Below are 12,739 nucleotides of genomic sequence, written 5' to 3'. Positions count from 1 at the left end.
TTGAAGCACATTTGCCAATTTGAGGATCCCCGTTGAAAGTACATCAAGACTTTCAAACGTCCATAACTTGCTTATTTCATAACCAATTTTGGTGAAACTTGTTTGAAATTGTTCCTCTCATTTTACTCTTTCCAATGAGATTGATTCTCTTCTTGAGTTTTGGTTTCCTTTAATGGCCCTTGTTCGAAACTTGGGTTTAAATTGAACTCCGGTCTTAAGATGTGGTTTAACTATGGAAAGCCGAATGTTTAACTTTATAGGCCATGCATGGTCAACTCTGTGCTATAAAAATTATGGAGTGCTGAAACTGTCAAATCTTTGTTTACATTTTATATGGTCCTCATGTTTACATGTTTCCCCATGCTTAAATGGTGAAGAAAACCGTTGCAGTCATCATTCCCAGACAGTTATGAATTAATCAAACAAGTTGATACATGTAGATTGAACCTGTACTGTTAAAGATTTGTGTCAAAATTGGCTATCCATAGTTAAACAGTAACCTTAGCAACGTTGCCAGAACTGGCATAATTATGCTTTCTGGCATAATTTCGACCCTTTCAGCATCATCCATTATGCCGGCATAATTCTTGCATAATATAGACTTTTTTTCTGGCATAATTTCGACCCTTTCAGCATAATTTGGGGCATAATTAGACTTTTTTAAGCAAAGAATCTGGCATAATAATAGTATATTTAGCATAATTTTGATCTATTTGAAGATTGAGAAGATTTTTTTTTTTTTTTTTTTTTTTTTTTTTTTTTTTGCTTGTCAATTTTTTTTTCTGGTACGAAATCCTTTATTTTTAATTGAAGACGGTTTGGCATAATTTTTCGCGATTTAGCATAATTTCGCTGCTCCTCTGGCATAATTGGATTTTTTTCACTGGCCACGCTGAACCTTAGACCAGAGTTAATTTGAAACTCAAGTTCAGAATACAGGGCAATTAGTTTAGTTCTTCTTTTGATTGATCCTGTTTGACATATCATTTCAATGCGTCATTCTGTGAACAAACTCCTTTCCTACCCCTACCTTACCATGCTGCCCCACCCCGACCCCACCCTAGGAACTAGGTCGGAGGTCAGAGCTACCCAGGGGATTCCGCTCCAACTGTCTGTCGTCATGGGAACCACGCACTCCACCCCTAGTCCGAACAGTGACGGGGCTGACCCCACGGGGGCCCATCAAGGGTCAGTCTAAATGGCATGCTCCCCAATAGCTAACCCATGTCATTGTGTTTGGCACCACTCCCAGTGTGTGTTTGTATTGATGTACTAAATGTTAATACATGTCCCACACATAGATATTGATGTGACCATCCATGCAATCCCCAAATGTGTGTAATATTGATGTACTTAATGTACCCATATGCACGCTCACTTTAATACACGTCCCACTCATAAACATTGGTGTGGCCATCAATCTAATTGGATAATGTAATCAGTAAAGGCCACCGCACACCTTATTACGACCCGACTGGTCGGCGACTGGCTTGCGACTGAGTGAGGGGAGATGTGACGTCACAGCTCTTGTCAGCTTGAGCGTCGCAGACCGGTCAGAGACAAGTCGCAAGGAAAATCGTAAGGATTTGACATGTCGAATCCTTATGACTGGATCGCAAGCTCAATCCAACTTCCAGCCAAACACACAGCAGAGTTGCACGATGCGTATTATGATAAACAACGCGCATACGCAGTAGTAAGCGCACTTTCTCAGTTGCTATGCCAAAAAGCAAAAAGCGCATGTGTGAGTCGCAGATCAGATCGCAAGGTGTGCGGTGTCGAGGCTTATGACTACCTTGCGATTCATCTCCCCTCACTCAGTCGCAAGCCAGTCCCCGACCAGTCGGGTCGTAAGGAGTGCGGTGGCCTTAACGATGTCCATTTTCACATTTCCAATAGCATGTCGTACGTGGTTAAATGTTACCAACAATATAAGATATAACTTCATCTTCTTCATGGGGTTTTCAGGAAATAATCATGGGGATTTTTAAGGAAATTATAGATGAGGAAATTGCATAAAATGAAATCTATGAGACTTCAAAATAAAGCAACTTTCTGTCAGTAACTCAAACATGTAACCTACTTACTACCATTCATGAATACGTAGGTCACATTTTCATCCATCACTTCTAATTTGTCATACCTAATACACTATCCCATAGTCTACTCGTGCATTATCCATAATAATTTTTGCACATTTATTTTCACGTTCTTGTGTATGTAGCAGTAGCAATCGATATGTAAGTATGAATGACAGTCAGTTTTGACACATGTTTGAGATTTTGTTTTCAAATTGGTGTTTATATTTTGGGCAGATTAGAGGAAGTTGAGTTGGGGCATTGTTTTGATTTGTATTTTATTGTTTTTAGTTGTGTTATTCCATTTTTTCCTATTTTTATCGATATGAGTTCTATGTTTGACATTTCTACTATCAATCTGTCTGTATATAATGTAAGCCAATGAAGGTCATTGACATTAAGCCTTTTAAAATCAAGTGAAATGAGCACGATTTTTATAGTTTTAAAACATGCCTGTTATCCCATTAACTACAAAGTATTCAGTCATGTTTGGTATTGGTATTTGGCAACAGGTCAAATAATAGCCAATTAGTTTAAAGCCAGCAGCATACATGTAAGAGAAGCTTTCCCAATGATTGTAAATCAATGTACATGCAACATGCAAGTATTGCCGCCCTGTCTATGCAATGGTTTCTTTATTAGAGTGGAGTATTGCAGATTGATATACCAGGCAAGCTTTCTTAAAGGACAAGTCCACCCCAACAAAAGATTATTTGAATAAAGGGAGAAAAATTCAAACATAACACTGAAAATTTCATCAAAATCGGATGTAAAATAAGAAAGTTATGACATTTTAAAGTTTCGCTTAATTTCACAAAACAGTGATATGCACATCCTGTTGGGTATGCAAATGAGGAGACTGATGACGTCATCCACTTACTATTTCTTTTGTATTTTATTATATAGAATAGGGAATATCCTATTTTCTCCTCCTTGTCAAGTGAAACAACGATTAATTCCTCCTTGAACATGTGGAATGAGTATTGTTTAATACTATATATTCAGTCAAGTTGGTCCTTATTGTCAAATCTATAAAAAATGAAATATTGTATAATTCAAACAATAAAAACAAAAGAAATAGTGAGTGAGGGACATCATCGACTGTATAATTTGAGTTGTACATATCACTCATTACGTCAAACCGCCGTTTGGGAACGGACCGCAGTTCAGATTGCAAACTGCGGTATTTCACCCCATTTTGCATATGAAAATCTAAAACATCATTTCCAAGCCCAGGGGGCCGTTTCATAATGCTGTTCGTAAGTTAAGAGCGACTTTAAGAACGTCTGGTGATCATCGCCAATGGTGTGTACCATTTACCGCAAGAAGGATCACCAGTCGCTCTTATTCTTAATACTTACGAAAAGCTTTATGAAACACCCGCCTGATCAACCCCGCTTGGCCAGGTAATCCCCGCTGTCTCAATTTCACCTCCACAGGCCAGATTAAGAGCGTTAAGCCAAGGACGAAATGATAAACAACAGCTGTGCTATTACGTAAGACTTCTTTGCCTGTAGTACAGTAGGACCTTCTGAATGAAATTATTGTATTCAATATTTAATCACGTTTTCAAAGACATATTGTATTCAGAAATTCAATGTTAGTCCATTTTTAATTTCGAACGAAGAAAATCGACCTCGAAATAAGGAAAGTAAGTGAATAAAGATGGCGGCATGTTGCGTTATATCCGGACCGAGGTCAAGAAACAGGTGTTTTGATACTTATATTGCTTGCTTGGGGCAGTATAGGGTTTTTCGTACTTGGAGAAGAGAATTGATTGCAAGGGAAACTGGGGTATAGTATTCTCAAACGGAGGTTTTTCGTCATGTGTTTTGTGAAAAATAAGCAAAACTTTAAAATGTCATAACTTTCTTACATGTATTTAACATCCGATTTTGATGAAATTTTCAGCATTTTGCTAGTTTGATTTTTGTTTATTTATTCAAATCAGCAGTTTTGACCTGTAAATCTTCTTTTAAAAGAAAATCAACAATGATCTGAGTACCTATCCAATTGAAAAAAAAGCAAAGGTTATTTGCAAAAAGTTTCTTTAGAGCGAATCACAAAATGTGTCCAATGCAATCAATTGTAAAAAGGAAAAAAAATGTTCAACAATCATTGCTAAAGCTTGTGATGCTGGCACCTTTCACACTATTCATATTTTGTTCTTCTACAGTGAACTTGTCATACTGTTTATACCTATTTGTACCTACTTCGACTCTCATTCCCCCTTGCCCCCTCTGCTACGTACTCTTTACATTCTGGTTCAAAATCATACTATCATGCTGCCTTTGATGGAACAGACTCTGTGGATAGTCTGAATTATGTCAAATTCTCCATGAAAATAATAATGTAAATAAACTTTACAAGTGTAAATGTTCTTCTTGTGTGTTGCATTTTACACTAGTACAGAGTATGTACTTTCATTCCAGCTGATATGTTCACTCTATATACATATAGGTATACATGTATGTATTCATGTGTGGTCATTATGCAGGGAAATATTGCTATACATGTATATCTGAATGAAATTCAATCTAGCACACTCAGCTGCGTATACTGTAATACACCCACAAATTCATTCTAACTGTTACATCACATTATTATCACTCACAAAGTGACACTTACCGGTAAATTGCTTTTCATGCACAAGTGTTATCATAATTGAAGTGATTCAAGCACAAATTGTTTTGAAAACCTAATAACTTTTTTAAAAAATACCCAGTAAGTCATAAATAATATTTAATACATCACATTTATCACTCATCACATACCCCTTTCATTGCTTTTATGTCAGTGTAATCACTGTTGAAGTGATTCATGCGCAAATTGTTTTGAAACACCTAATAACTTTGATAAAATCTACTAATGAATTTTAAATGTGGTAATAAAAAAAGTGTTGGATTTGTTCGTTTGCAGAGAGAGCATGCAGCCTTTACACTACATGTTATATAAAAGTGAAGTCTGTATCAGATGATGTGAACTGTGTTTGCCAACCAATAAACTTTTATAGATTTTGGTGTTTTTTTCCAGTAAAATAAAGATTAAATTGATTTTCTGAAATTAAAATGTGGTTGTGTAGTGGGAAAGATGAGTTATTGTTAGGATTTGGCCAAAACTTATTAACTTTTTTGCACTACTGTGAAAGCTTTTGTTTTGAAGAAGGTGGTATATACCTGTATGATACATGTATATACATCTATAGGCCTGTCAAAATAGTTCTTACTAATTACAGTCAATGTGCTTTATTGTTGATTTCTGTTATCCTTTTATTGATTGAAATGCAACACCAAAGATTAATGTAAATAATGCAATAACTATGAATATGTACATGTACATGTAGATGCTATTTTTCAGGATTTTTGGCTGAAATCTAAGATTTTCTTCATATTACTAATTCCGTTAAAGCAAATGTAACAGTTATTACCACAAATCATAAGTCTGATCCCAAGTTAGTAGTTAATGCATGAATCTTATAAAATAAGGCACATTTTTTGCTCAGCTTATTCCTTTAGTTTGTGTTATTGTTTGTTTGTTTTTTTCCATTAATTTGTTTCTATATCTGAAGAGGGGGCAAAATAGGGGTTTAAACAAAAACTAAATAACCAAGTTCTAATGCATTGAAGCATCGTTTATTATTTAACCCTCCCCCCCCCCCACATGTACTTTATATTCAAATTCAATTCGGTTTTATTAAACAATACTCATCAAAAAGTCCGAAGACTAACAATGTGAGTGGGGCCCTGACATAAAGCTTAGCTATTGGTCATGGGAATGATGTCTACAATTGCGTAAATCCTACAATTGACTGCATTGACTATTGTGTATGATCAATCGTAAAAATCAGACTCGCAATCAATCGCTAAGCTTTATGTTAAATGGCCCTGTGGAGTTCACCTTTCCATACCCAACATAATGTGTACATGTATTGAACTTTGTAGGCAAGGGTTGATTATTGGTTTCATGTTATTTTTGTCTTGATGAACAGCCAAGCGCAAATCATCGCCAACCCCGGTTCATCTATCACCCCAGTCAAGAAAGCTGAACCCTTCTTCATGGCTAGTGAAGTACTAACACAGGTGGGTAGACAATGGTGGATGGATGGAGGGAGGGATGGATGGATGGATGGACGGACGGGCGGATGGATGGATGGAGGGAAGGAGAAGTGGATGGACGGACAAACATACATAACAGACAGATGAATATATGAATAGATAGATAGACAGACAGACAGACAGACAGACAGACAGACAGACAGACAGACAGATAGATAGATAGATAGATAGATAGATAGATAGATAGATAGATAGATAGATAGATAGATAGATAGATAGATAGATAGGTGGGTAGGTAAATGGATGGATTGATAGATAAGTGAATGGACGAACGGACCAACAGACACAACAGACGGATGGATAAATGAACATAGATTGATAGATATTTTGATCGAAAGGAATGTAGATAGGTGGGTGGGTGGGTGGGTGGGTAGGTAATAGATGGATGGATAGACAAATAGATGGACAGATAAAATAGATGTGGCTGCAGATTTCCATCTATTTTACACCATTTACCCTGTTTAAAAATATCTTTTGGCAATTTGGCATTTATCAGATGTTTTTATAAGTTGCCAATGATTAGTGTTCCAAGTTATTGTTTCCAATATTGGAAGTTTTCCAAAATTATATGGCCGTTTCTTGGAAATTTATTTCATAAAGAAGCTAATTTGCTCATTTTGATTTCCCATTATTTCTGCAGCCTCAACGGAAAGGACATATCAAGGATTCCTTAGAAAACGCCCCTAGTGAGAGTGCATTCATGTCTCCTAGCTCCCAGAACTGGCCCAAGACTTCCCCTCAGGCCAAGAACCATAACTGCACCACAGAAGCCACGCCCATCTCAGACCCCGCCCTCTACGCCAATCAGAACATCACTCCTAGCTCTCACCACTTCAAGAAAGCCCAGGACTTCTACGGTGGACGAAGCTCGCCTTCTCCTTCACAGCCAGAGCGCCATCCGAGTCCCATCAGCATGGGTTCGGCCGCGAGACTCCAGGCAAAATACGGACGGAAGAGCGCCTCTGCAGTCCATTCTGGGGAAACCCAGAGGTGCTACCGAGGATCCTTGAAACCGGCAAGCCGTAGTGTGGATCCTAACAACAACAATAGCAACACAGGGATGAGCACTAGCACCGATGATGCAGGTAGCAACGGAATCCAGTCGACCTCTGAAGACATCGGTGATGATGGTAAAGCGCTCCTACCTGATCAAACCAGCTCTGATTCTAGATCAGAAAGGATTGATGGGGATTATTACTACTCTGAAGGAATTCCTTCAAATGCCATTGAAGCAGATGGGGCGCAACGCAACAAAGGCCTCACCATGAACTCAACAGTTGAAACAAAACTTGATATTGCCTCTAGGGATATCAATACTAACGGACAGAAAGTGACGGCAGGACAGGAGAAGGACTACGCCAAGGGGACCATGAGCACACATGCTCGTCGATTAGACAAGAAGGCCGAGCTCAAACACTTGGAAAAATCTTCAGAGGGGGATACTGCTTTCACCAGATCTCCTGATGATGTTCCGTCTGAGGGTGACCTACGAGTTGCTAGTAATGCATCAACACATCTCAACAAACAGTCTTATAAGGTTACTCTGTCACAAAGTGCCACTGCCATTGGTCACAATCACCCATCACAGGGATCTTCACAAATCACCCCTCGTTCTAGAATGGACTCTACCAGTCCCTTGCAGAGATCACCAAGACTGCTGGACCGATCCACTATCCAGAGGGGTGTGGATGGTTCACTGCATGTAAGGAAACCTACTCCAAGAGAAAGGGTCAAGAGTGGTTTAGCCACGGCACAAGATTTACAAGACCTTGGCAACGGTGATGTCTCTGAGCTTGATGTCCTGATATCCATGGATGACAATCCTTACAGGGTTACCCTTGAACAAACTCCAGATACCCTCATCAAAGAAACCAGCCCACAACCCTCTGCTAGAGTCACCAAACCAGTGACCTCTGGGATTTACTCCCCTCACTCTCCTCGCGGTCGGGTTACAGATCCTAAACGTCCGCTCTCCTCCAAGTGTCGGGACGGTAGCAGCCCTCGTCAGCCTGACGCCCATCCTGACAGCCGAGGTGATCCTCATGCCCTTCAGTACTTCTCGGTGTCCAAGCTGTCTCTTCAGAACCGTGCCTTCGAGAAGAGTCCTCAGCCGACACCAAGATCACCGAGTAGCAACCTCCATGATGGTGCAGTTGTGTCAGATCATCCACATGGGACCAGACCAGGTGCTCATAGACCTAAGACACAGAACAGTAACAAGGTAAGAATTCATGTGGGGATGATCTTTCATATGCTGACAAGCAAGAGAATGTTGATCATTTGTTATTGGGTTAGAAGAACTTGATAGGGCTGTTTGTAAGTTACATGTATGCAGAACTTTATACACAACCGATATCCAGTTTTTGTGCTAAAATGAGGTACCCCTAATTTTCCCTGTCTTAGTGTCAGGGGATGCTTTAACTATATCAAAATTGTAGAAATATTTAATTTCCATGCAGATGGTTGTGTTTCTGAATTTTCTCCAAAGTTCATTTCGTGATACTGTGTGAGTAAAAATGAGTCTAAAGTAAACATAAAACCTACAATCAGCCTTCTTCCTCCCTAATTTATGATACTGTATATGCCCACAAGTATATTGTACCCCCCCCCCCTTTCTGTTTGTACCTCTCCACCTTGTCTCCACCTTTCTCTCTCTCTTTCTCTTAACTTTGCCAAGAGTGTCACTGTTGAAAGACATGCTGCAATATGACTGTTATTGCTATTGCTTGATCTCCTTTTAGACCACAGCAACGGGTGGACGAGGAGGAAAGGGAAAGAGATCCCCCCGTCCACAGCCTCAGAAGGGACAGGATTCACCCCATGTAGTTGTCACTCAAGGAGGCTTCATGGGACACCGGACGCAGCCAGGACATCTCAAAGTACACTATTCCAAGAAGAAGTGAGATCCAGTGGGATTGGACACATCCAGGGCATCTCAAAGGAGAGTATTCCAGGAAGAAATGAGATTCAGTAGCATTGGAGAATTCAAGAAGATTTCGTAGGACATCGGACTCAGTCAGGGCATCTCAAAGGACAGTATGCCAGGAATGAACGAGATTCGGTAGCAGTGTGGCATTCTAGGAGGTGTCATGGGACATCTGGCACAGCCAGGCTTGTCAAAGGACAGTATTCCAGGAAGAAGTGAGACAGACAAAGAGGAACAGCAACATAAAGAGAAGCAAGGGGGTGGCAGTGATCTACTAGGCTTCATAGGACACCTAGTGAAGTGCCTAGCAAGTACATATGATTATTCGAACAGCCTATGATGTCGTAGTTTAGGTCCCCATTTCACAGAAGGGAGACCTTTGAAGGACCTTTGAGAGACAAAACATTGGCAAAATCTTACAGCAGTCTCCAAGATCACTGAAATTTGTCATCTTTGTGGAATGGCTCCGAAAGACCCCTTAAAGAACTCTGAAAGACTGATTAATACTTCTTGTCTTACTGGGCTTAGACTAGTCCTATAGAGATCTTTCAGTCGTCTTTCAGAGATCTTTTATGCAACAAGTGATCTTTCAGAATTCTGTCCATGGACTTTTCCTGGTCTTTCAATGATCTTTTAATGAACTCTCATGAGTCTTTCAGCGATCTCCGCAAAAATCTTGAGAGACTGTCAAAAGATCATGGAAAGGCTAATAAGAACTTTGAGAGTTCATCAAGAGACTGCTGAAAGTCCATCAAAAGACCATTTTCCTGAAAGACTGTTTTGAATCGTTTAAAAAAAGTTTTGGAGATCATGGAGACCACGAAGACCAGTGAAAGATAAATCAGGAATCATGAAAGACCTCAGAGATCTTTGAAAGTTCATTAGCAGACCTTTGAAAGATCAAACAAGTTTCATGTTCTTACAGTGGTCTTTCAGATACCTTGCTCTCTGTGGAATGGAGGTTTTAGAGAATAGCAAAGGAAAATTGAAAATTTTAATAAGGAGAAATCTTTAAAAGCTACATGTATTATCAGAATCCTCTTTTTCCCAGTGTGCCATAGAATGAAAAGCGGCTGAGCTTTAAATTTGGCTGTGTGATTTTTTGTAAGCATCAAAATCAGAAACAAGAATGAATTTGAACCTTCTCATCTCATTGTTCTTGTTTTGGTTGGAAATGTTTGATTTTCATGAAAGTGGTTGCTGTGAAAAGTGATCAAAGTAGTTTTCAACTTTCCAGAAATTGACGGATAAATCACTATGCTCTATCCCTGGCAGTAGAGTCCCTTCCCCCCCCCCCCACGCACATTCCATTGCTTACCATATTCTGTGAATGCATCTATGCAAGCATGATTCCAGGAAGTGTCAGGCTTGCGTTAAAGAGGAAGTTCACCCTGAAGAGAAGTTTGTTGGAAAAATTGCAGAAAAATAATTATAAATATTGGTGGTTTGAGGAAAATCCATTAAAGGTTAAGAAAGTTAATCGAATTTTAAGTTTTGGATTTGTGGCGTTATAAACGAGCAGCTGCCCCATATGTTATGCAACATGAAATGCATAAATTTCAATTTTCTAATGATTTGTAATGACTTATTTTTGTTTTCTTTTAAGAACGGGTGTGAATTGATTTGTCTATTGATGTAATGAAGGTACAGTAAAACCCACTTTCAATTAACAAACAGAATCGTACTATATCAAGACGATGATGCATGCATGGGTGTACATCATATTTAGTAAATACTTTGAATGCACAAATGGTTTTATATGTTGGGGTTCGACGGCTTTCCATAGTTATGATTAATTGGATCACTTGTAACCCTTAGTAAGCTAGGGACCTGATAGTACACAAATAGCAAATTTGTGTACTATCAGTGCACATGAGTGCGATGGTGCAAGATTTCGCATGAGGTGAAAGAAAGATGCTCTATTCAACGAAGTGTTAGCGTAGTTGAATAGAGTGTCTTTCACCGAATGCGAAATCTCACACCATTGCACGAATATGATTTTTTTTTTTTACGAATATGAATATTCGCTAATTGTGTTGTACAACGCCTCGGAATCTAGCGAAAATATGAAAGAAAAAAAATCCCTGCAGTAATCTATGAAAAGGGAGCAAAAATATTGAAAGCAAAAAGCAAAATTCCACAAGTGCACATGACCCTGGGCAGCTTTGCGCATTTAGCCAGCAGGCTCTACGCGTATTGCACCTTCATTTTTACTGAGCGCAATGAATAGAATTGTATTGTGACGTCACCTCCTAAAGCCGTGCAACGGTACATTTTGGATGGTACGTCGTGTGTGCAACGGTACGAATGTTTGATATTCAGCCTCCCATTTGCTCACGTACAACAAGCTCATTAGGCGTTGTACAATATTGCCTCTCCCAAGACATTGCTTTCTCTAAGGACGGTTTCACTGACATACATGTAGTTTATTTATAGTAATTGTGATATGGGTTTTAGAATTATAGGCATTTAAATATCGCCATCTATCTAGAAATAACCTATTCCGAGGCACACTATTAGAAGTACCACGGCTTAGGCTTAGGCTTCCGCTCCCAGCACTGCATTCAAGGAACTAATCCAACGAGGGGGCGGTTTCATAAAGCTGTTTGTAAATTAAGAGCCACTTTAAGAACGACTGGTGATCCTTTGTTGTAAATGATATTCACTGTTTAAAATGTTCATTTGTGATTATTTTGTGCATAAGAAAGGCTTACCAGTCATTCTTATCTTTCGCTTTATGAAACACCCACCAGGTACCCGTTTACCTCACCAGGTGGGTGTTTCATAAAGCTGTTTGTAAGTTAAGAGCAACTTTAAGAACGACTGGTGATCCTTTCTTGTGCAAAATAGTGTATTCATTGGGGATGGTTAAGCGCGCAAGAAAGGTTCACCAGTCGCTCTTATCTTACGAACGGCTTTATGAAACGCGACCCAGGGTTTAGTGCAGCACAATTTTGATCAATTTCTTGCTGAAGTAAATTACATTATAGCTGAGATTACCTTGGGTGAATCACATCGCAGTTTGGTTATATTCCTTGAAGAAAATCAATGGCATGGTTTGGGATTTTTACTTTGGATTCCCTGATTGGTGGCCCAGGATTTTCGTTTTTTTTTCTTTAGATTTCTAGAGCTATTGTGGGCATTTGGAGAGAAAATTAACCCCAAACACAATTGTTATTCTATCCTGTTGGTGTTTAAGAAACAATGCAACATTGCATTTTCTAGCATCTGTTTTATTTTATCCAGTAAAGTTTAGCTTGTATTGTGAAGTGAATATGCATGCAGTACTTATTAAGACATAAAGCTGAAATTCCCATTTGGACTATGCAATCCTCCAGACAGAGTATTTACATGTAGATAGGCGAAGAACAGTATATTTGTAAATAGGTTGATGTAAAAAGAAAAGATTGTTCTTATTGTATAGACTATGTATTTGTACTTGTACATAATGAAATTGAAATGTATTCCAAGAAAGCTTGTGTGTGCATTAAAAGATGATTCCATCCTTTCAAAATGAATTTGTAGATAATCATTTTTTGCTTCTTCTTCCATGAATTAAAGTGTTTATTATACACATGCAACAATTAAAAGGCCTCCGCACACCTTACGACTGGTCCACG

General features: G+C 38.9%; 1 protein-coding gene across 6 annotated transcripts in view; it reads left to right on the top strand.

Moving 5' to 3' along the window:
• The window catches only part of LOC129267764 (uncharacterized), a 70,172-nt gene extending 57,539 nt beyond the window's left edge, over positions 1-12,633 (top strand). For 5 of the 6 annotated variants that reach the window (XM_064104665.1, XM_064104662.1, XM_064104660.1 and 2 more), the window contains 4 exons: positions 1,065-1,188; positions 6,067-6,157; positions 6,834-8,414; positions 8,935-12,633. In XM_064104665.1, the coding sequence (XP_063960735.1) occupies positions 1,065-1,188; positions 6,067-6,157; positions 6,834-8,414; positions 8,935-9,096 (1,958 nt within the window). In that variant the 3' untranslated portion in view covers positions 9,097-12,633. Of the gene's footprint in view, positions 1-1,064; positions 1,189-2,224; positions 2,241-6,066; positions 6,158-6,833; positions 8,415-8,934 lie in introns of all 6 variants that reach the window. The other variant, XM_064104663.1, reaches the window with a different exon arrangement.
• The last annotated feature ends 106 nt before the right edge of the window (positions 12,634-12,739 follow it).

This window comes from Lytechinus pictus, chromosome 9 (assembly GCF_037042905.1).
Source record: "Lytechinus pictus isolate F3 Inbred chromosome 9, Lp3.0, whole genome shotgun sequence".
Lineage (NCBI taxonomy): Eukaryota > Metazoa > Echinodermata > Echinoidea > Temnopleuroida > Toxopneustidae > Lytechinus > Lytechinus pictus.
This window is presented reverse-complemented; position numbering and strand designations above follow the sequence as displayed.